This window comes from Pelobates fuscus, chromosome 3 (assembly GCF_036172605.1).
Source record: "Pelobates fuscus isolate aPelFus1 chromosome 3, aPelFus1.pri, whole genome shotgun sequence".
In the NCBI taxonomy this organism is placed as follows: Eukaryota; Metazoa; Chordata; class Amphibia; order Anura; family Pelobatidae; genus Pelobates; species Pelobates fuscus.
In genome coordinates this window covers 57,368,196-57,392,905 of record NC_086319.1, presented here as the reverse complement: position 1 = coordinate 57,392,905, position 24,710 = coordinate 57,368,196, and the positions used below count along the sequence as shown (strand labels likewise).

General features: G+C 39.6%; 1 protein-coding gene across 2 annotated transcripts in view; it reads left to right on the top strand.

Moving 5' to 3' along the window:
- NUDT4 (nudix hydrolase 4) overlaps positions 1 to 24,710 on the top strand; it is a 41,136-nt gene that overhangs the window by 11,345 nt on the left and 5,081 nt on the right. For both annotated transcript variants that reach the window (XM_063447105.1, XM_063447106.1), the window contains exon 2: positions 21,297 to 21,407. In XM_063447105.1, coding sequence (XP_063303175.1) covers positions 21,297 to 21,407 — 111 coding nt within the window. The remainder of the gene's footprint in view (positions 1 to 21,296; positions 21,408 to 24,710) is intronic.

The following is a 24,710-nucleotide window of genomic DNA, read 5'->3' as shown; positions in this document are numbered from 1 at the left end:
TTTGCCAGATTAGATTGGTGGGCCTATGTTGCCTTTGAGACCGTATAGCAGCCTAGGAATGAAAATTAACCCCATCATGGCATACCATTTGTAAAAGTAGACAACCCATATTCAAAATGGGGTATGTCCAGTCTTTTTTTAGTAGCCACTTAGTCACAAACCCTTGCGAAAAATTTGCATTTATATAATATTTTTTTTGCCCTTTTCACACACTAACTGCCGTTTCACCGATAATGATATCCGTATAATACATTTTTTTTTAAATTCTTTATTTTGTTTGTGCAAAGGGTTAACAACATTGCGTTTGATGCCACAACAGCGCTTAGAAGTGTTAGGTTTTCAACAAGTGAATCAGTATGGCTTAGATTAGGCCTGCACATTTTCAATTGGTATTCAAGCGTAGCGTGTCCACTATAAGAGGACAGAGATGGTGAACATATTGTACATTATACAGTTAGTATATTCATGCGTGCGGCAATTGAGAGCATTCTGAGTTTAGTACAGTATGATTCAACACATTAACTAGGCTCAACGCAGTGCTGCTCGAATTACGAAAGAAAAATTGTATGTCGTATTTCTTATTCGTCTAGGATTTACCGATTAGTTGCTGGCATTTAAGTACAGTGTGGGTGATGTAAATCGTACCCCTTAGCCTTCAGGTGTGACACTAGTGTTGAGTGCAGGGCCTAAGTATCGTATTTGGATGTGCTCGTATTTATTAATTTATTTTTGTGGGTATAATACATTTTATTGCTTTAAAACATCATATTTGTGTAGAGTAATGTCTCTCGAGTACAACAGTACCCCTCAAGTACTGGGCCAAACATAAGATTTGCCTATTTCTGTTTTTGTATATTGCCATATGCTAGATTGGCTATGTTGCCTTTGAGATGGTATGGCAGCCCAGAAATGAAAATTAACTCCACCATGACATACCATTTGAAAAAGTAGACGACACAGGGTATTCAAAATGGGGTATGTCTAGTCTTTTGTAGTAGCCACTTAGCTACAAACGCTTGCCAAAGTTAGCGTTCATATATTTTAATTTTTTTTTACCCAAAAACTGCACTTTTACTGGTGATTTTGTCGTGATAAGTTTTACTGTTGTAAACACTCATATTTGTGTTCAGCGAAGTCTCCTGTGTTTAACAATACCCCCCATGTACAGGTTTTATGGTGTTTTGGAAAGTTACAGGGTCAGTATAGGTGTTTTGTAAAATTACAGGGTCTGTTTGCTAGATTGGTTTGCTGGATCTGTTGTTCCTTTTTGAGACCATATGGAGTTGTGGGAGGAGCTTACCCAGCCTATTTATACCCAGACTTGCCTATACTCAGGGCGAACACCGATCCAGACTCCTTTGCGACCGGTTCAGGTCTGCCTCAGTGTTGCTCCCACCGGGAAAGAAGTACCACACAGACCTAATCCTGGGAGACTACCACCCTTCACCCGGAGCCAAGGACAACTTCCAGGCTCACGGAGGGCACACTTCCCCGCAGGCGATCCCGACAGCCAACCGCAATCAAACTTCCGCATTCCGCAGCCAGCGGTAACATGAGTACCCACGGATCAGCGCGCAGCTCTTCCGGGCCACCTTCTGAATCGCAGCATCTGGCTCAGCTCCCACTGAGCCCCGGCCTCTTAACTCCCTGCAGACACACAGCAAACTTACTCTTTACCGTTCATAGTCACAGACAGTACTCTGGTCACGCCGATCTCCGCAGCTTCTGTGTCTGTATCTTGCTTCCTGGGTCCGGTCATCGACCCGCAAATCGAGAGTTTGGCCATGCTGGGCATTATACACACAATGCATTCGGCTGTCGAATGGCAATCACACTTGGAATGATTTAAAGGACCACTATAGTGCTCAGGGTCCCCCTCCCGCTGGGCTGGATGGAGAGGAAGGGGTTAAACTTACATCTTTCTCCAGCGCCAGGCGGGGAGCTCTTCGGCTGCATGCGCGGCAAGAGCCGCGCGCCTTCAGGCAGTCCATAGGAAAGCATTATCAATGCTTTCCTATGGACGCTGGCGTCTTCTCACTGTGATTTTTACAGTGAGAAGCGCGGAAGCTCTCTAGTGGCTGTCAATGAGACCGCCACTAGAGGCTGGATTAACCCTAATATAAACATAGCAGTTTCTCTGAAACTGCTATGCTTATAGAAAAAAGGGTTAATCCTAGCTGGACCAGGCACCCAGACCACCTCATTAAGCTATAGTGGTCCTTTAACTCATTAATCTACCAAATACATTCTAGTCGGTCACAGTCACTTACTTACCTTACATTCGGTCCACGATTCGACCACCTTTCAGCCAATTAACCACATGTTACATATTCACATTCCATGTTGTTTGCATGCTGTCCCCTTGCAGCCAGCTAGGCATGACAGTCTTGTCAATTATATAAACGTTCTAAATTGCATGATTATGTCCATTAGTTGAGGAAAAAAATAAATATATATATATATATATATATATATATATATATTATTTTTTTTTTTTTTTAATTGTTTGCCATTTACTTAGCAGAGTTCTATCAACTTTACGGTGACATTTATCCCTACAGCAAGTTTCCATAATTAACTTAGTGGCTTAGCATATTCTGTGGTTTCATATCTGTTTGTCAATTTACATTCCAATTAGGCCTGTTCCTTTCCTAGACAAAGTGCTATTTCTCCTCCTATGCATATGTGTTGCTTGTTATTATACAACATTACAATACTAATGCTTTCCAAACATGCATAGTGTGGCCGTTATGTTCACACTTACGTTCGGTCTTCATTTGCATTCCAGGGTTTTTAAACCTCGATTTTGTTAAATTCTGGTTGCACGCGGGTATGTATTGTATACAGTCCTAAATTACTACTACGTCTGTCGTCTTGTGTTCACTGGTTCATACACAAGGTGCTTATTGAGTTACTCAATGGGTTACATACACCGTGGTCTCTCGACTCTCATATCTCATCTGATTTTGATCTTTCCGTATTAATGCTTACATTATATATCTATACGACCCTTAGTTGGCATCCTACAAAGACAGACTTTAGCCCTTCCTTTGGGCATTTAGTTCAATTACCATTCTGCTTACATGGGTAGGAGTAAGTAGCTAGTGCCACACATCTGAAAAGCCGCCACTGAATCCACATCTTATCATTAATACATCCACTAAGTCACGTACTACCTATATGTGGCCATCTTGCCATTAAAGAATTACTATGGGCTCAGCCTTTGCTTGTATACTTAAGTCGCAGGCCTCCCTAGGCCTCCTTCACAACATACTCTTTGTATGGCCATCAGGGTGCATTTTTGCTACAACCTACTCTCAGCCCACCATTTTGGGCACTGCATATGGATGCTGTCCTGCTGTTGGGGATTATGCACTGCTCTAGCATACCATGGTCCGAGTACACCATCCGGTTACACGGCCACGCTAACCCTACGGCCTACACTCAGGACATTCCAGAGGGACCAAATTTCCCTCATTATGGACGTCTATCCAACCCCCCATATTTTAAACCTTAGCGTGGGATCATTTTTCTCTAGTTTGTTCCAGGTGTAGTGGTAATGAGTATTTTTTAATGTATTTGTTTTACTTTTTTAACTTTTTAAAACTAGTTTTGTAAACTTTTGTTTTGCTTATTATTTTTTTAAAACTTTCTAAACTTTCTTAAAACTTTTTTTTTACAGATTTAACATTTTTCTAAGCTTTTTTTTTTTACCGTTAACCCCTACCTAGCAGTAAGCAGCACTAACTGTAAATTCCCCATTTGCCCATAACTCCCACCCACCCCAGCTAGCAAAATATATAATTATAAAATATTTAAATTAATTAATTAAATAAATTGAACCCCTGAGAGTTAATAAATAAATGAAAGTTAATCCTCAGGGGTTAAAACAAATTGGATCACAGTATAATGGGTAAAGGCGGGTGTCTTTTTTTTTTTTTTTAACTCCTTAAGGACCAAACTTCTGGAATAAAAGGGAATCATGAAATGTCACACATGTCGTGTCCTTAGGGGATTAAACGTTATTAAAACTTTTTTGTAAAAAGTAATTTTTACCTTTTTAAAGCTTATTTTAAAACTTTTTTTTAACGTTAACCCCTAGTTAGCCTGACTCAAAATCTCCAAATTCCCCACTAACTTCCACCCACCCCAGTAAGCTAAATATATAATTTTAAAATATTTAAATTAATTAATAAAATAAATTTAACCCCTGAGGGTTAAAAAAAAAAATAATTAACCCTCAGGGGTTAAAAAATAAAATCAGATGACAGTAAAATGTAATCCCTGCCAATTGATCACTGTAGTCAGTGATCAATAGGCAGGGAAGGGGTTAATTTTTTATTAAAATGGGTAAAGGGGGGTGGGATTTTATTAAAACTTTATATTTTCTACACAGGGGGCAGGATCAGCACTGATCCCTCTCCCTGCACTTCACAGTGAACCCGGAAGTGCAGGGAGGCGGAAGGTGAGTATACACAGCACATGTGCTCGCTCTGACATGCTGTCAGAGCGGGCACATGTACTGGGACAGCCCGATCCGGTGCTCCCGGTCTGCCTCTAATGCAGAGGCAGACCGGAGCACCATTAACCCCACGATCGCTGAGATTGCGGCGATCTGGGGTTAATTTTACCGCGTGACGGATGAGGTCCGTCACCCGTCGTTAAGGGTATCCCCAGGATGACTGACCTCGTCAGTCACCCATCCTGAAGGGGTTACGGAAAATTTATGAATGGATATGGTAACTCATACAAATATTTATGCCACATTAAATTTGGGCACAGTTCACCCTCCATGTTTTATATACAAGTTCTATTCTGGCATATTTTAATGTGTTTTCTGTTCTAGTAGCTTAATTCTATATACTGGTACAGGTTACTGATAATTCATATTGGCATTTTAGATACTGATTGTGACAGGCATTTGGTAGAGGTGTTTTATTTTTTATTTTTTGCAGAAAAGTAATCATTCATTTTAATTACATTTATCATTTTTCAGGGTATATGTTTGAGTAATAATAAATGGATCTTGGTCCCACACTTTCTCTGCAGAAGTGTTAAAATGGTGTACTGATTAGTATGGATGCACTGTGCAATATACTTACTGTTTTTCATTTTGGAGTCCTTTTGCATTCTCCCTTGTGTATGCTTTCTTGTTTCTCCTGTCAGGTAGGGCAGGAGCTTAAAGGAACACTCAACGCACCATAACCACAACAGCCCAGTGTAGTGGTTATGTTGTTAGGAATGGTTGGCAACTTATCTGGTTCCCCATACACTTATGGTGCATCTGGCTTCTCTTGCAGGAGATAACCAATGTTTCACCTAGAGCTAAGCTTTGCTCAAGGCAAGGCTATGCACATTGGCTGACAGAGCCCAACTGATGCCAAAGAGCTTGGCTACAGAGTCCTGCTTAGTTATGTGGAGCTAACTAGATTCCCTTGCAAGGGGATGGTGTGAAATGGCATTATAACATTCATGGGATATGAAAATAACATTAAATATGCATAAATTACTACAAAATAATATGTATTGTAAAACTCGTATTCCATCAGTAGCAATAAGGAAGTCGCCATTGCGAGTAGCACTGAGCATGAAGATGAATGACATTGCATAAACATGCAGCACTTGTACTAGTTTCTTTGATATGACCCTCCAGCATGTTCTTCCAGCAAAATCCAGCCCGCCACACCAAAGAACTTGGACAGCATTTCTAGAGCAGGTAGCGTATACTTTGTATCCAGAATGGAAGGTTATTATGGATAGAATGTGAGACATTGCAAAACATACTTAGTAGGACATAGGGCAGAGGAAGGTTGTTGGCTTAGTGGAGAGATGAATATGGTTTGTGCCTGCTAATTATATATGCAGTTAGGGGTACGGTTTAGGAGAACTTTTCTAGATGTGAACCGCTGTTTGTAATTTAATCCCAAAGAACAGCACAACCGCATAAGGATTGACAAAGGGGTGAAGTGTGAAGTCTTGCCAGTGGAGGGAGATAAGCCTGGCAGCAGTACTTGCTGCAAACAAGAGCTGGGTAATGTGAGCATCTGTGAGGTATAGGTTGCCGTAATCAAGTCTGGAAATAAGTGAGTGAGCAAGAGCTTTGGTTGCATCTTATGCAGGGGACAAATACAAGCTATATTTTTAGAAAGCAGCAGGAATTAAAGATTGACTGGATCTGAGGAGTGAAAGAGAGGCCAGTGTTAAAACAAACAAAACAAAAAAAAAATACAAGGCATTCTGCTTGTGAAGTAGTTTGTAGTAGAACTAGTAACCTCAATGTAATTCACAGAATCGTCTTGTTGCTTTGGGCATGACTAGTAGGTTTGGGAATGATTTTTTTTGAGGTGCAAAAATAGTATGTTGATTATTTTTATGTTAAGTGCAGAATGGTGGCTCTGAAATACTAGTGGATTTTTATACCAAGTGGTCAGTTCTGAAATGTAGTGCAAAGTTGTGAGAGAGCAACACTCACCAGTAGAATATGCCTGCAGCTTTCTGTGGTCTCCATGGTGACTATAGGAGAGCATGTCTTTCAGAAGCCATCACTCGCTTAAATCTCCCCTATTGTTTGTATCTCCTCCAATTGAATGTGTGCTCAGGCTTTACAGGGTTATGTTGTTAAATGCTAAATCTTTATTATACATTTAAAAGTAAATGGGACATCACAAGACTTAGATGATTGTCCTTGTTTTATTCAATAGTGTAATTACAAAATATTTTTAAAAAGCGGGTGCGAACAGCTTCCCCTTAAGAGTGAAATAGTATAGATGTAACCTACAGGGGAGTTAGATAATTTCTTCACGTTATGTTTGTCTAAATTTTGCAATTTGGATTTCAGTTTCCTACTCCGTGAATAACCTTGTACGTTGTGGCTGCAAATGTGCACCAAAATTAAAAATTCTGGGCTGAAAACCGAAAATGATTCTCCCCCCCCCCCCCCCCCCCAAAGTGATTTTTAAAAAAATATATATATTTTTTCTATAATTTTATTGATTCTATAACTGCACATATGGAAATTGGAAGTTTACACTTGTAATTGGGGGACGTGTCAAACCCATACCAGGAGGAAGTCCCCAGTCGACCCCCATACCCACCTCCCCACAAACAAAACCTAGATCTAGGCCAAGACCCATAGTCGTTGGCTAGGAGGCAGAAGTCAAAGTACCGAAAAATCTTTTCCCTGATTACAACAGGTTGGCAGCAGGGCTGATCTAGCCGCATAACCACTACATCGTTATGTAGTGGTTATGGTAGAGTGTTGCTTTAGGGAAAACTCTAGGCATCATAACCAGTACAGCACGCCGAAGTGGTAATGAAGCCAGGAGTCCCTGGGCATCAACCACAGGTAACCCGTCAATTTAGTAATGGACCGTGCCATGTGAACACATACCTGTAGTGGTTATGGTGCCTATTTTCCCGTTCATAAAATAATTTAGTGCATCATATTAACCATTTTGGCTATCTCTTGGAGATCATTCACTAAATGGCAATGGGAATTAAACTGAAAACCAGATTTGCTAAATTAGCTAAGATGTGACTAGAGTGGAGTTGGAAATCTATCCTGTTCAAATTAAATATTACAATTTTGTTTTAAGTGCACTACAATTCTGTGTTTAACGTATAAGCCCCTTGTAAAATTGCAGATGAAGCAAAACAATAGACCCAAAATGCAGGCCTGTACCTTTGAGTGTATAGGGCCATGATTTAAGTAAGGGAATACGGGGAATGAACCTTCCATTGCCATTGAAACAGGAAGTCAGCCACCTATAATTATAATCTATCAATCAAACTAGCCTGGACTGCAGGTCAGGGAGAGAAAGGTAAGTACTCATGCCTGCCTTTCTGCCCATTCACCTCTGGGCCCTGCCAGATACTGTTATATTGGGCAGAGTAGGCACCTGCCATGTGACTAAGCGAAGTATAGTTAGCGGTGGGCGTCCCAAACACAAGCATTGGCCCTGTAGGTAGGAGTAAACATGGCAGGCAATGAGCAATCTGGGGGACACAACATAGGGTAGAGAAAAGGGAAGATAATATAAAGAGGTGAAGATGGGTCATGACATATCTCCAGCTTTCTATTTGCTTTGTGCCAGAACTGGAACTTAGGAACTCCTTTGATCTGAACTCATTGAGTTATTTTCTATGAAAAGCCCAAACCTTTAACATTCAAAGTGGGCAGTGGAATGTGTGACCACCATGAGAAACTTTTGGTTTATTGCAATTCATAACATCTAAGCTTTAAACCACTTTAAATTACTTAAACAAATTAGATAATTTCTTAACAGATTAAAGACAGCTGAAAAAAGTTTCAATCTAAGACTATTGGAACACCACTCCTGTTGGCCCTCCCGTTCTTTTCCAATTTCTTCCTGTCATGAATCACCTCCCTCCGATTGGTCAGATCCGGAGTGGTACATTCCGGCTATAGGATCGACGGACGGAGCAGTCCATTGCAAGCAGCAAGAGGGGAGGAGGGATTGTGCCTAGGTTGGGGCTATGGGGCCTGCCTGGATTTGTGACTTTCTTTGTCTCGCCATGAAAGGGAGAGCGGTGGAGCAGGAAGCCAATCATAGGATCGGTAACAAGGCAAGGAAAGACGGTCAGAGAAGAGAGACATGGTCAGCCAGGTATTGAAAAAGAAAGGCAGGTACTTTAGGCAGAATTATGACCACTGGATTTCAGGGAATCCAAGAGCAGGTTTGAGTGAGGCTCAGGGCCAGAGAGTCGGACCCAGGAGACAAGGGGACTAGGAAGATGGCACAGACAAGGGAACATGGACTTAGAGAGGTTTGGGATGGGGTATGGGCAGAGAGGGATTTGGAAGTTGGGGTTTGTAATTTTTGGCAGATTAGGCCCATTTTTGGCTGAAAATAGGGGTATTTTGGATTTTAAAACTGTATTTATTTTTGCACCAACATCCTGCCATAAATATTTAACAATTGAACAATCCGACCAGATATTAATAAAATCTGCCGCCTTTTCTCCACATCTCCAACAATCACCAGATTGAGTAGGGAATTTAAAAAAAAATCCTTTTAGGGACAAGATGCCATCTATTTAAGATCTTTATAGTGTAGCTTGTTTAGATTTAACCTCTTAACGACCGCTGACGGTTCAAGACCATCATCGGAAAATACCCTTGAGGACCTGAACCATCATAACTGTAATATTTACTTACCTGATCACTGCCGTTCCCCCGACTGTGATCGTTGTTGAATCACAGGTAGTCCACCCTCGGCGAATTAGGGCCACGTGCCCATGTGATCGCTTTAACAGAGCAGTCACATGGCTGCAATTGGTGCCTGTGTATCTGCCTGCATGTCCTTTCAGGAAAATTTGATTTTTCATTAAAAATTATCTAACCTTTAGATAATTGGGGAAAAAAAAAACTTTGTTCACAAAACCTGAACTTGGTTTTAGTTCTGAGAAAGTTCAATTTTTTTTTCTGATTCGGTTAGATCCCCAACAGTTACACGCTAAAGCATTCTAATTGCTCTATTAAACTACTAACTGAAGGTTTTGGCTTTCTGCCATGTCGGTTACAATCTCATTTCTCCTGCTGTTCATGGCTAGAGAAGACCGTATATGCATCTGATAAATGTGTTGGACAGATTGCTGGAGCAAGACCAAGATTAAAGTAAGTCTGTATACATAATTTTTCATCCATGCATTCACTACACATGCAAACAGTGTAGGGAGGTGAAGATAGTAACGCAAGCCATTTGTGCCTTATACTATTTAACTTTGGGGCATATCCCAAATGCTTGTACAGTTCTGGGGCCATTGTGCTTAATTTACTGGTCTGAAATCTAAATAGAACAAGACATCAAAATGTCTGATTTCTTATGGCAATGGACTACCTGAAGGTTTAGTTTTACAATGCATTGCTCCCCCTTGTGGTACTTAATGGTTATAGCATAGATTTTTTTTCTTCCCCAAAAAAATAATTTTACCTTTCTCTCCCCCCCCCCTCCCCCCCTAATAGTTTTCTTATACTCTGCAAAGATTGTTTTATTTATTTATTTATAGTTAAAGATCACTCTACAACCCTAACCCTCTAAGAATATTGTGGCTTGACAGAGCTCTAGCACAAATTAAGAAGTGAGCCATACTTGTTTAAAACCTTTCTGATTATTTCACTTGTTTGGAGTTTTTTGTTGGAAATGGATGTCTCTGTAGGGTGCAGCCAGGGCATTTGACACAATGCATCCACTATGGCTGTGTTTTACAACCCCTCTAAGCACGTTTTTTTAAAGGGTTACTATAAGCATCATAACCACTACAGCCCGCTGTGGCGGTTTTGATGTTAGTAGTACCCTGCACCAGTTCACCAATAATGAGTCAAACTGTTTAGCAAAAGATTTGTTTGAGTCCAATCCAATGAGCCAAAACCCAATTTGGTAATGTGAGATAATTGTAAGTTGCCCCTTTCCTTGTTGTGGTTGGAGACAATGGTAATGATAGGAAGCTAATAAGAGAAGTTTTCTTGAAAATCCAGTTATTAAAGTGTGAACCTTTTCAGTGAATAACAGAAAATAATCCGTTTTCCACCATGTGTTGGGGTATTGTTGAAAGAGTTATTGGAAAAGTTAAGCAGTCACATTTTTTTTTTCTTTTTCTTTTTCTTTGTTGTAATTAGATGTTTTCATTTAATATATTGAATCTCGCCTTTAAAAGTACAGCTAAACTTGCCTTTATTCCAGTGCTGGGGAAAACTCCTCACTCTAGGCGGATCCTTTTTCCTTAAGGTCATCAAAATTAATTATTTTTGTCTTGTTATAGGGAAGCAATGTAGAAATATGGAGTCACCATAATTTGTCCGTTGCTTCTTGTAGAGAGGCAATGGGAAAACATTCAGCATACTTTGCATTTATTGAATCTATATTTGTCTTGAGCTTCTGATGGCTGTATCAATGACTGCCACTAAAAGCTTGGGGATTCAAAACAACTGATGGGCAGCTGCTGCGCATGCAGGGCAATGACTGTGCTTACATTAGGATTTCCCCTATAATAATTATACAATGCTTTTCTATGGGGTTCTGGGTAATGCTGGATGTCCTCATGCATAACGCAAAATTCGCCTAACGACTTGGAAGTCTTTCTAGTGGCTGTCTTTTAGACAGCTACTGGAGGTGGAGTTAACCTCAAAGGTAATTTCAGAAACGTAAAATCTGGAAAATTAAATATGCACATGGACTGTGTTGGAATTTCTTTGAAATTCCAATGCAGTCAAAAGTTATAAGCAGCAGGAGAGGAACCCCAGAATAGAGATGGTGTGTGTGTGTGTGTGGGGGGGGGGACAGGATCCGGTAAGTAAACCATACCTAGGGGGTCTTACCTGCTTCATCGAAGCGCATTCTATTTGCGTCTGAATAATGCATTCACAAAACTGAAAAAAGCAGTGGTTAATAGGGAAACATTAGATGTAGAAAAAACAATGGGTAATGTTGCAACGGTCATTCGCCCAATAGTAGGGCAATTTGGCACTGTGACCGTATCATAATCAATACAGCCCGTTGTAGTGGTTATACCAAGTAACTGTTTGCACACTTGCCTAGGTCCTCATCAGCCTCCCGGTCTGCTCTCAGCACTGGTGACCTGCTTCCAGCTTCTGCAGAAGCCGGAAACCATACCAGTCTCAATTCATTGGCTGTCAGCGCTTGGAGTAACCCTTTAAATGGACACTATAGCATTAGGAATACAAATCTGCATTCCTAACACTACTGTACATATCCATATTGTTATTCAGTACCGATAGCCACCAGAGGTGGACTTAAAAGGAAACTGTAGTCACTATAACCATTTTAACTCTTTGAATTGGTTATCATTCCTGGAATCCCCTGGCACTGTCCCTCCATTCAGTGTTAAACCATTTTAGAGCAGTTAAAAAACAAATGTGGCTACTGGACACACTAATTTGTTTTTAAAGAAAGTATATAATAAACAGGATCCTTCATATACAAATCTTGACTCAGATGTGTTTGAAAACAGTCTTTCCGGTCTTACTTCTGTAGAGGGAGTGAAGCTGGAATGATCATGGATGCTGTTGGTTTTTAAACAAAGTCCAAATTAATCTGGAATACAATTATATATACAAACGAAGTGGAATAAAGTGCGGTGACAATCACCTGAGTGGGAACCCCTTACACCACTCACAAGATACAATAAAAAGAATACATACAATGTCGTAGGTGAATCACACTTCCAATAATGTCTAAAAGGAATATACAAAAAGCAACATAGTGTAATACTGTTATAGCAATATGGTAATGTGTGTGGGAGTCTGGTACTCACAAGCCTAGAGCCAAATCACAGCATATGGCTCTCATGGATGTTGCCTTGGGACTCTTTGTACAGGATGTCCCTCTCCTGTTCTTAGACAGCCTTCAGTCAGCAAATGATCCGAATTCCACACTTCCAATGGTGTCTTTTTCAAAAGAATCACTTTTATTACTCCACAATTTGGAGTGAGATACAAATAAAAAGTAGTAAAATACCGCAAGAAAAAATAAATAAAATAAAGTAAAATTTATGAAGTTTAAAACAGACTTGTAATTAGTCCTGCCAATGGCAATATAAAGTCCAAAATGCTCCGAAACGCGTTTCGCCCCGTGCCAGGGGCTTTTTCAATCGGTATGGGGGTCTTCTCACTTTCGGCGTCTTCTTATCTTCCTCCTTCATTGTACTTCCGGGTTTCGGCTTGTGTTTGGAACGCACGTGCGTTCCACAGCCGACGGTATATTCATCACTTCCTTGCGCTTGGAACGCAACGTGCGTTCCACCGCCGGCGGCATGTTCGTCACTTCCGGATATTGGCGGTCTCTGTTAATTGATGTCACTGGAACGCATGCAGAAGCGACCATGCGTTCCACCAACATCAAAACGTTATAGATATACACATTACTCCTTTATTTTCCCCATCAGTGTGCTTATTAATCTCAGCTTTGATACTTTAGAGTGACATCTTTCAGATGTTCTTTTCCCCTTTATAATTATAAAAATATGTATGTTATAATGTATATAAATATATATTGTGTTCTTCCTTTCTTTTAAGTTTTTAAACTTCAGCTGCATACTTCTTTACTAAAAAGTGTAATCTGGGGAAAAGGACATCAGTTTTAGCTTACAATTTAAAGTGATATTGTGCCGAAATGTGTGATTAATATTATAAGAATATCAAAAATATATTACAAATATACATGGCACTTTTACATGGATTCTTTTTTAAAAAAACACACACCTTTAGCTCAATAAAACTCACACTCTCTCTTTATATTAAAGGGTTAATAAAGGAACTATTTGTTAGAGTAAAATATTTAAATATTATCCTATTTAAAAAAAGTGGCAGATCTCAAAGTCGGAATTCAGTGCATGAGGTATAAGGGTATTAAAATTATAAATAAATTTCATTTCTTCTGTGCCAATTTTTTTTATTAAAATCTCCTCCCCTCCAATCTCTCTTTACAAGCTTAAGTGGGCAAAATAAGTTTTCAGCATTTTTGTTGTGGTGAATTTTAAAATGGTTTGACACACTGTGGGTCTCTAAGCCTTTTTTAATATTCCGCACATGCTCAGAAATTCTTATATGTAGGCATCTGATGGTCCTGCCTATGTACAGTAAATTACATGGACATTTCAATACGTATATCACTCCTTTCGAGAAGCATGTTAATTGTTCTTTAATCGTGAATTCCCTATTTATAAGGTCTTTTATATTCGTTAGGTGTCTTTTTTGACTTTTGGTGGTTCTACATGCTAGACAGGTCCCACAACCATAAAAACCTTTATTTTGATTTAAAAAATGTTCTGTTTTTGTGGGGACTTCGCTACTAGAGTTTTTTTAAGGCTGGTGGCGCCTCTGTAAATAATGCGAGGTTGAGCTGGCAGTATATGTTTTAAGACGGGATCTTCCTGTAGGATGTACCAGTATTTCCTGATGGCCTTATTTACTTTTACTTTTTTGTGATTGCCGTTAAAATTACAGATAAAAGGAATATCTTGGGTGTGTTTTAATTGTATTTTTTTGGGTTTATATCTTAGTAGTTCTTTCCTCGATACTTCTTTTACTTCTACCATCGCCCTATCTAATTCAGTTTCTTCGTATCCTTTCTCTTTAAACTGTTCTTTTATCCTTCCTGCTTGTAACATGTAATCATCATCATCTGTACAATTCCGCCTTATCCTCAAAAATTGTCCTTTTGGTGCAATCTTGAGCCATGGTCTGTGGTGGCAGCTTGACTCCTCGATATATCCATTGGCATCTACTGCCTTAAAATGATTCTTGTACATGTATGACTGTACATAGGCAGGACTTAAGCTTGTAAAGAGAGATTGGAGGGGAGGAGATTTTAATAAAAAAATTGACACAGAAGAAATGAAATTTATTTATAATTTTAATACCCTTATACCTCATGCACTGAATTCCGACTTTGAGATCTGCCACTTTTTTTAAATAGGATAATATTTAAATATTTTACTCTAACAAATAGTTCCTTTATTAACCCTTTAATATAAAGAGAGAGTGTGAGTTTTATTGAGCTAAAGGTGTGTGTTTTTTTTAAAAAAGAATCCATGTAAAAGTGCCATGTATATTTGTAATATATTTTTGATATTCTTATAATATTAATCACACATTTCGGCACAATATCACTTTAAATTGTAAGCTAAAACTGATGTCCTTTTCCCCAGATTACACTTTTTAGTAAAGAAGTATGCAGCTGAAGTTTAAAAACTTAAAAGAAAGGAAGAACACAATATATATTTATATACATTATAACATACATATTTTTATAATTATAAAGGGGAAAAGAACATCTGAAAGATGTCACTCTAAAGTATCAAAGCTGAGATTAATAAGCACACTGATGGGGAAAATAAAGGAGTAATGTGTATATCTATAACGTTTTGATGTTGGTGGAACGCATGGTCGCTTCTGCATGCGTTCCAGTGACATCAATTAACAGAGACCGCCAATATCCGGAAGTGACGAACATGCCGCCGGCGGTGGAACGCACGTTGCGTTCCAAGCGCAAGGAAGTGATGAATATACCGTCGGCTGTGGAACGCACGTGCGTTCCAAACACAAGCCGAAACCCGGAAGTACAATGAAGGAGGAAGATAAGAAGACGCCGAAAGTGAGAAGACCCCCATACCGATTGAAAAAGCCCCTGGCACGGGGCGAAACGCGTTTCGGAGCATTTTGGACTTTATATTGCCATTGGCAGGACTAATTACAAGTCTGTTTTAAACTTCATAAATTTTACTTTATTTTATTTATTTTTTCTTGCGGTATTTTACTACTTTTTATTTGTATCTCACTCCAAATTGTGGAGTAATAAAAGTGATTCTTTTGAAAAAGACACCATTGGAAGTGTGGAATTCGGATCATTTGCTGACTGAAGGCTGTCTAAGAACAGGAGAGGGACATCCTGTACAAAGAGTCCCAAGGCAACATCCATGAGAGCCATATGCTGTGATTTGGCTCTAGGCTTGTGAGTACCAGACTCCCACACACATTACCATATTGCTATAACAGTATTACACTATGTTGCTTTTTGTATATTCCTTTTAGACATTATTGGAAGTGTGATTCACCTACGACATTGTATGTATTCTTTTTAAAGTCCAAATTAAGCATTTTTTTTTTTCTTAATTTGAAAAAAATGTACATTTGTTTCAAAACTTGAAAGGATAGTTATATTAAATAGTTTTTAGTTGCCCATTTTCCTTCTAATCCTGCAAAGTAGACATCATCAGGACCTCCCCATAGAGATGCATTGAGTCAATGCTTCTCTATGAAGAAAATTCAGCGTCTCCATGCAAAGAGTGGGGCGGCTGAAAGTCAGGGCTGCTTTTCGGCCGCACTGACCATGGAAGCTCCTCCAGTGGCCATCTAAGGAGTGGCCACTTGGAGGTGTCCCTAGGGGCAATGTATACACTGACTTTTCTCTGAAAAGGCAGTGTTTGCATGAAAAAAGCCTGAAGGGAACTATTATACTCACCAGAACTACATTAAGCTGTAGTTGTTCTGGTGACTATCGTGTCCCTTTAAATATTACACAATTCATTTAGTTTCAAAATTATGCCTCACATGTTGAGCAAATGTTGGTTCTGCACCTAAAATGGTAAATCTGACTGTTTTCTTCTGCTAATGTACTAAAGCAATATCTATTTGTTTGCATTTGAAAAAGTGTTTTGTTCCATGCAAGTGATGTATCATTTTGTTTTTATCCCCGATAGTAAGTTGGGTTTTATGCTAGAGCTTTGCTAAATGGCAAATGCTGATTAGAAGTATTTCACAAAGCCATGGATAAATTGACGTAATGGAGTTTTTCTCTTGTTTAGTATTGTTCATGAGGCATCTGACATGGCTACAATGGACGTTTGTCTGCTCAGCAGATTATAAGAATCTCTGACAATACCCTACCTCAACTTTCCTTCATTAGTTTTCCTTGATTTATTATATAAAACCGTTAAGTGCCTTAATATTAGCATAGGTAATGGATCTATGTCTATAGCTACATTGAGTTATATTTTGCCTAGAATTAATTTAATCTAAAATATCACAGGGTAGTTGCTTGATACATTCTACTTAATTTTAAAGAATCTATGGACACCCTTTCTTTTCTTCTGGAAATTTTATATACAGTTTTAGTGTGAAACATTTTTATAGATTAATCTTTTAGAGGTGTGTATGCAGCGTCTCAATAAAAAAACGGTGCACATTTAATGTTGCCACTGAGGTAATGTTGCCCAGAACGCTTGGCTATGAAATGCATACACCACTTAGCTGCTGGAGATATCACTCCAACGCCGTAAGTATCATTAGTTAGGGGATTGACAACTTCCCAAAGGATTACTCTAACAAAAATATTTTATTTTTATTTTTTGATATAAAAACTTTTTTTGGATGGGAGTAACCCTTTAACCCCTTAAGGACTAAACTTCTGGAATAAAATGGAATCATGACATGTCACACATGTCATGTGTCCTTAAGGGGTTAAACAGCTCTCACATATAACTACTGCAACGGTACCACTAACCACTTTTCCAGATATATTAGCCATACAAATATAAATATATACATGTTAATAACTAGCCAATTCTTACATAAAGTGTAACAACTCTGTCCTTCCCCTGCTTGTGTAGGCAATGTAGGACACGATATTACAATGCAGGATTTTATGTTGTGTCTAGGAAGGAGTGAACTGTCTGTTTGTTGCAGTAACTGAGACTGCTCTCCTGCATGGCATATTGAATCATGGCACAGATGTATAAATGTGACATGTGTCTTCTTTTCAGCACTGTGAAGCTATACACCTGCTGGAGGATGCGGAGGCACCCTGCTCCCATGTAGCCTGGCATAAATACAAATTCTTGGTTCCAAGTCCAATTTCTAGCACCAGTGGTTGTAGTCTAGCATTAGACAGTGTTGTTTCCTAAAATAAGAATTCAAAGTGAGTTTCAAATTTACAGGGAGTGCAGAATTATTAGGCAAGTTGTATTTTTGAGGATTAATTTTATTATTGAACAACAACCATGTTCTCAATGAACCCAAAAAAGCTCATTAATATCAAAGCTGAATATTTTTGGAAGTAGTTTTTAGTTTGTTTTTAGTTATAGCTATTTTAGGGGGATATCTGTGTGTGCAGGTGACTATTACTGTGCATAATTATTAGGCAACTTAACAAAAAACAAATATATACCCATTTCAATTATTTATTTTTACCAGTGAAACCAATATAACATCTCAACATTCACAAATATACATTTCTGACATTCAAAAACATAACAAAAACAGTGACCAATATAGCCACCTTTCTTTGCAAGGACACTCAAAAGCCTGCCATCCATGGATTCTGTTAGTGTTTTGATCTGTTCACCATCAACATTGCGTGCAGCAGCAACCACAGCCTCCCAGACACTGTTCAGAGAGGTGTACTGTTTTCCCTCCTTGTAAATCTCACATTTGATGATGGACTACAGGTTCTCAATGGGGTTCAGATCAGGTGAACAAGGAGGCCATGTCATTAGATTTTCTTCTTTTATACCCTTTCTTGCCAGCCACGCTGTGGAGTACTTGGACGCGTGTGATGGAGCATTGTCCTGCATGAAAATCATGTTTTTCTTGAAGGATGCAGACTTCTTCCTGTACCACTGCTTGAAGAAGGTGTCTTCCAGAAACTGGCAGTAGGACTGGGAGTTGAGCTTGACTCCATCCTCAACCCGAAAAGGCCCCACAAGCTCATCTTTGATGATACCAGCCCAAACCAGTACTCCACCTCCACCTTGCTGGCGTCTGAGTCGGACTGGAGCTCTCTGCCCTTTACCAATCCAGCCACGGGCCCATCCATCTGGCCCATCAAGACTCACTCTCATTTCATCAGTCCATAAAACCTTAGAAAAATCAGTCTTGAGCTATTTCTTGGCCCAGTCTTGACGTTTCAGCTTGTGTGTCTTGTTCAGTGGTGGTCGTCTTTCAGCCTTTCTTACCTTGGCCATGTCTCTGAGTATTGCACACCTTGTGCTTTTGGGCACTCCAGTGATGTTGCAGCTCTGAAATATGGCCAAACTGGTGGCAAGTGGCATCTTGGCAGCTGCACGCTTGACTTTTCTCAGTTCATGGGCAGTTATTTTGCGCCTTGATTTCTCCACACGCTTCTTGCGACCCTGTTGACTATTTTGAATGAAACGCTTGATTGTTCGATGATCACGCTTCAGAAGCTTTGCAATTTTAAGAGTGCTGCATCCCTCTGCAAGATATCTCACAATTTTTGACTTTTCTGAGCCTGTCAAGTCCTTCTTTTGACCCATTTTGCCAAAGGAAAGGAAGTTGCCTAATAATTATGCACACCTGATATAGGGTGTTGATGTCATTAGACCACACCCCTTCTCATTACAGAGATGCACATCACCTAATATGCTTAATTGGTAGTAGGCTTTCGAGCCTATACAGCTTGGAGTAAGACAACATGCATAAAGAGGATGATGTGGTCAAAATACTCATTTGCCTAATAATTCTGCACTCCCTGTAATGCCAGAGTACCCGAACTGAAAGAATAGCTGACTCTCAAATATTTTTTAAGTTTCGCTGTTTCGACTTGAAATATGAAATTCTCGTTGAATTATCACTTTAGTTTAAAAAAAAAAAAAAAACCCTGACAATATTCTGTTTGGCTCTATCACAGATTTCAGGGTTTCATCTAGTAAAACCACTGTCCTGAAATAGGGGTCCCTATTCTGTGTACATTAAACATGCCAACCCTACAACTTTAGTGTAATCTACTCGCTGTAAGCTTTTTATAACCATCTGTGTGCTCTGAGCAATAAAATTAATTTCTATTGAGGATGCCTCCGCTTTATTAACATTGTCACATTCAAGGACAGCTAACAGATATGGTGCCAGAAGCACAAATTTAAAATTGTAACCACACTGTTCAAGTCTTTTGACCTTCTTGAGTATTAAGCAGAAACGTTATGGCAGGATCACTGAACATATGACCCAGTGGAACCAACTTATTTGGCCCACAACCTAAGTATGCATCTCACATACCTCCACATATATTTGCTGAATTAGCATTTCTATGATGCTAGGGCAGCATGAAGAGGTTATCCTTCCAGTGCACCATACCTATTACATCAACTCGGTTTGCGACGGTTCCTTTGCTGCTTTCTAGTAGCGTTCATTGAGTACGTTGTTGAGGTCTTGAGGGAACTAGTGGCTGACTCCTCCGGGTCCTTTAAAGTGGATGCAGCACCCAGCCGAGAATCAATTGCTTTCATTTCTGATTGGGAAAAGAAGTTAAATTATGAAAGTCCTATATTACACTAAATATACCTGGCAATATGGTACTGTTCAAGTGCCCATCACAACCCACTTAATCCTGCGAATAGAGACTTGAAGCTTTTAAGTGGTTTACTATGATTACAGTGGCTCTGTCACTTTTAAGGGCAAAGACAACAAAATGATTTGCCTGCTTTGCATGTGGCACACACAAGCAGGCAAAGCTAGTCAATTACTTGAAATGCTCCCCTGCAAACTATTCAATCTTCTCTTTTTAGCTTTTTGTCTTTAATCCACTAGGTTCCTGTATCATTGCTGTACTCTCCTGCATGCACAGAATTGACTTTAGCCAAGAGTTTTGGACTGGCTGACATGGAGTTACACCTTCACAGCAGCATTAAATATCTAAGTATTTGCAGCATTTCATACTGAAACGTTGCTCATATAGGGAGCTTGCTAAACACTGAAGTGGTTGTGGTACTTGGAGTAAGCCTTTTAAAAGCTTGTTTAAAGGGACTCTTTACACATTCAGACCACTTCATCTCAATAATGTAGTTTGGGTGCATTGCCCTTGTTATTTTAGCCCTGCAGTGTAAAGCTTTGCCATTTAGTAGATACGGCAATGTTTCCATTGCAGGGCTAAACGGACCCCATAGTGGCTGTCTTCTTGACAGCCACAAGAGGCACTTCTGCTGTGAGAATAGTCAGACTCTGCTCTCACAAGTAACATCCTCCACTACTTGTCATAGAAAGCATTTGATTGAAGGAGTGGAGCACTGACTGTGCATTCGCTTCTTGTCCCCAGTGCTCCTCTTTAAGGACCATTGAATTGGATGAGACAATGAAGAGTCATGTGATATTGCAGGCAACGGATTGAAGTTCACTCTTACAGGCACGGCCATCTTCGTTGTGTCTTCATCTCCTCTGGCATGCATGTGAATGCAACACGGGTCTGCGGAGGATCCAGTGGGATACTCCATAGACTACCTCTTGCGATGCGGTCGCCAGTATAGACTGTGATAATTGACAAAACTTGACAGAGGAAGCTCTGCCTTTTTGTCAACTTTGATTATAAAACAAGTTCCTCTTTTATCATGTATGGTTTTGAATGTGTTTGAATTTCATTTAAATTCCAACACAGCCAATATGAATATTTCAGATACTGCAAGCATTGACAGTTCTTTACAGCACTGCTAGAGTGTAAGAATTGTCCGTATAGGGGACTTTAAAAAAAAAACAATGCAATTTGAAGGAATAATACTGTTGTCTTTTAGATTATATATGCATTGTGCGTACACATAAACTTATTTATTTTACAAGTTGATTCAAGCAGAACAAGATCATAAAATTAAAATTCTGCATGTTACAGAATGTGTTGTTTTGTTTCAGATTATGGCTCCCCACTACGATTTTCTGCTTATTTTGGCTTTCTAATCTACCTATGTAATATCTGGGTATAATTTGGGGCATTGATGCTAGTAGTGGAAATTAACACTATCCAAAAATCTTACAGATCCTTTTAGTGAGCAGTAGTCGCTATCCAGATCAGTGGATTGTACCAGGTGGAGGAATGGAGCCAGAGGAAGAACCAGGCGGTGCAGCAGTGAGAGAAGTATATGAAGAGGTAAAAAAAATGTTTTTTTTTTTTGTTTTTTTTTTGTGCAATTGCATCAGCCATATTGATTTTTATGCAATAGCATGGTAATACCCAGCAGATTCTTTACAGCTTGCAGTAAATAATGGCTTAAGTGAGTCACATGCATAGTGTTGTATGCCATAAATCATTAACTCAAACCAAAATCAAATAACAGCAGCTGAATTAGCAATGCTATCTAAAAGCATCTTGACATTGGAACTTAATCTTTACTACACTGAACCTGCTGTAGCCACCACCTGTATGACCTTGACCCAGCTCCCTTCCTTTTCCTCACGGTGTCTGAGGAAAGATTAAGTGTAACCTTTTCTGCTCATTTATTTTATCTGCTGATAATTTGGTTAATTAATAACTTTGTGGGAATTTTTTGCAATTCCATATAACTTGTGTTTACAGATTAATGGGAAGTCCAGGGGGGATTTATTAATCCATTTAAGTATTATAAAAGGCCATTTTTATGCTATTGTGTGTCTGATATGATATGGCTAGTCTGTGCTAAGAAATATAATTCATTATTTGCTATCAGAGTCATAAAGACTGGTCAGGATGTAACTGTAGGTGATCAGTTTATTCACTCTGTGTCCAATGCTGCAGAGCAAACAAAGCTTTCCTTTATTCATAGCAATTTAGAGAATACAGAAACTTTAAACACTCTTTCACTAGAGTGAAGAGTCAAGATGGTTTTGCACGTTAATTAGTAGAAAAGATTTCCCCCTTGCATGTGCCATGTCCTTTATTTAAATGAATGAGACACTGGATTTAGTGAAGATCACTTGACCAGGGTGTCACAGGAGCCTCAGATTAGGTATATACCATCTTAAGTAGACTAAGACCTGAATCATTATGGAAACCATTAAAACCACCCTGAAGTGTTTCTTTATGTAACAAAACAACTTTGATTTAATTAAAGCAGCACTGTCATGTCGAACTTACCTTTCCCCAATCGACTCGTCTTCTCTACCTCTATCAGGATCTGTTCTTCATTTCTTCCTGTCTGCTCTAGTTTTCTTTAAATATAAGACAAAGTAGGGGCTACTTTGTCTTATGGAGGTTTACTACGCCTGACCAGCTATGAGGAGCAAAGTGTGCTTCATTTCCTGTGGTCAGAGCAATTTTCCCACAATTCTCACCTTTGATCCGTGATCTCGCGATGCTTCCGGTCAGTATTCCCGAACGTCCTGTCACTTAGACAGAAGGCCGGCGGAACTACCAAATTTCATCCTAACAGAATGTGAATAGTTTGTTTGTTCATGTTGGGACACAATTCGGGGCTTTGTTCGGATTGTAATTTCATTTGAATGAAAGAAACTCTGATCCTATTTGTGCCGCTACTGCAGCCACTCAGGGAGCTATCTACCAAAAGGCTGAAAGACCAAGATTGTTTTTTCAGCCGAATTTACGAATGCGAAGTAAAGATTACTTAGTATTGGTAAATTCTGCCCCTACTCACTATGCCGTGAGCAGCCTCAATGACCCCATGATTGTCCTCCCTGAGCGGCGGGTGGAGGCACTAAATAACAATAAGGAGGACTTAATGTTCTCCCCCCCCGGCCACCACCCCTGAGCGGCATGTGGGGGGCCCGAAATTTAAATATTTTAAACCCCCCCCAGGTGGCTAGGAGGCCCCTAGTCACTCTCCCTTCCCCCCCCCCCCCCCCCCCCAACCTCAGCTCCCCTTTATTGAGGGGGCGGGGGGGTTAATTTTTTTTTTTATAGTAAGCAGCAACATGCTGCTCACTGTTTAATAGACATGCCCCTACTCTCAGCATAGCTGATACTAATTGATACGATTACTTAGTATTAGTATTAAAGGTCAGAATTGTGGGAAAATTGCTCTGACCACCGGAAATGAAACACACTTTGCTCCTCCGCTGGTCAGGCGTAGGAAACCTCAATAAGACAAAGTAGTCCCTACTTTGCTCAAGTTGTCTTTAAAACAGACAGACATGAAGAACAGATCCTGACAGAGGGAGAGAAGAGGAATTGATTGGGGAAAGACAAGTTCGGCATGACAGTGCCGCTTTAAGGTGTTTTTTGTGTATAGATCATGCCTTTGCAGTCATACTGCTCAATTCTCTGCCATTATGGAGTTAAATCGCTTTGTTTCTGCAGTCCTAGCCTGAGACTCTGCCTTCAAAAAGATGATGATGAATGCCACAAGGGATTGGTCCAGAAAAACTAACTTTCCCTGCCGAGGGGCAAAATCACCATCAGGGGTCATTGCATATTTTGCCAAGACCCCACAAGATGACTGAGCTGCTTTAATATTTGTCACTGCAAGTGCAAAATTGTGTGAAGTGTTCTTGCCTCCACCAGTAGTTTACAACTGGAGTGGGCGGAGTAACTGTTATTTATTTATATAGCACATTTAATTTCAACATTGTTGCCCAAAGTGCTTCAGTTACATTAAAACATACATTTATAAAAACATTAACAGATGTACAAAAGGCCCTGTCTATGACATCACTTGCTGCTCCAGCCTGGCACAGGTCAGAGTATTTTGGTGGTTGCCATCTTCAAACGGTCGTATTTTAAAAAACTATTCATCCTACAGCGAAGAGTTTTATATCGTGAGAATCACAAGACCCAAACCTACATTTGCATAGTCTCTGAAGTATTAAAAATGAAGGCACAGTCGCAGTTTAGAAATTGCCCTTTAAGTTTGAGCTGGCTAGAGTGGAGTTTCAATGAATGTGAATGGACGGCGTGATTTGCAAACAAATGGTCATATTGTGAAAACTATCAGGACTATGGATTAGCCGTGGACATTTTTAGTAGCAGGAGGGATAACTGAACATTTTGATATAAGATTTGTGTAGCACCCCTCACACACACAGCCCCCCCCCACACACACACACACACACACACACACACTCACACACAGCAACCCTCACACAAACACATACACTACACCCCCCAATGCAGTATGTGAATGTATTCAGCAGTCTGTGTGTGTGTGTGTGTGTGTGTTCAGCAGTGGGTGTATGTATTCAGCAGTCTCTGTGTGTGTGTGTGTGTGTGTGTGTGTGTGTACTCAGCAGACTGTCTGTATGTGTATTCATCAGTCTCTATATTCAGAAGTCGTGTGTGTATTCAGCAGACTGTGTGTATGTATTCAGCAGTCTGTGTGTGTATGTATTGCATTTGTTGGAGATCTTAATAGATATAAGCTTAATTTTATCTATTTATATCATTATTTAAAATTTGTATCATTGAACTCTCTGTTGTGTTCTTTTAAAACAAAAGTTGTTAATTAGTTCGGACAACAGTACG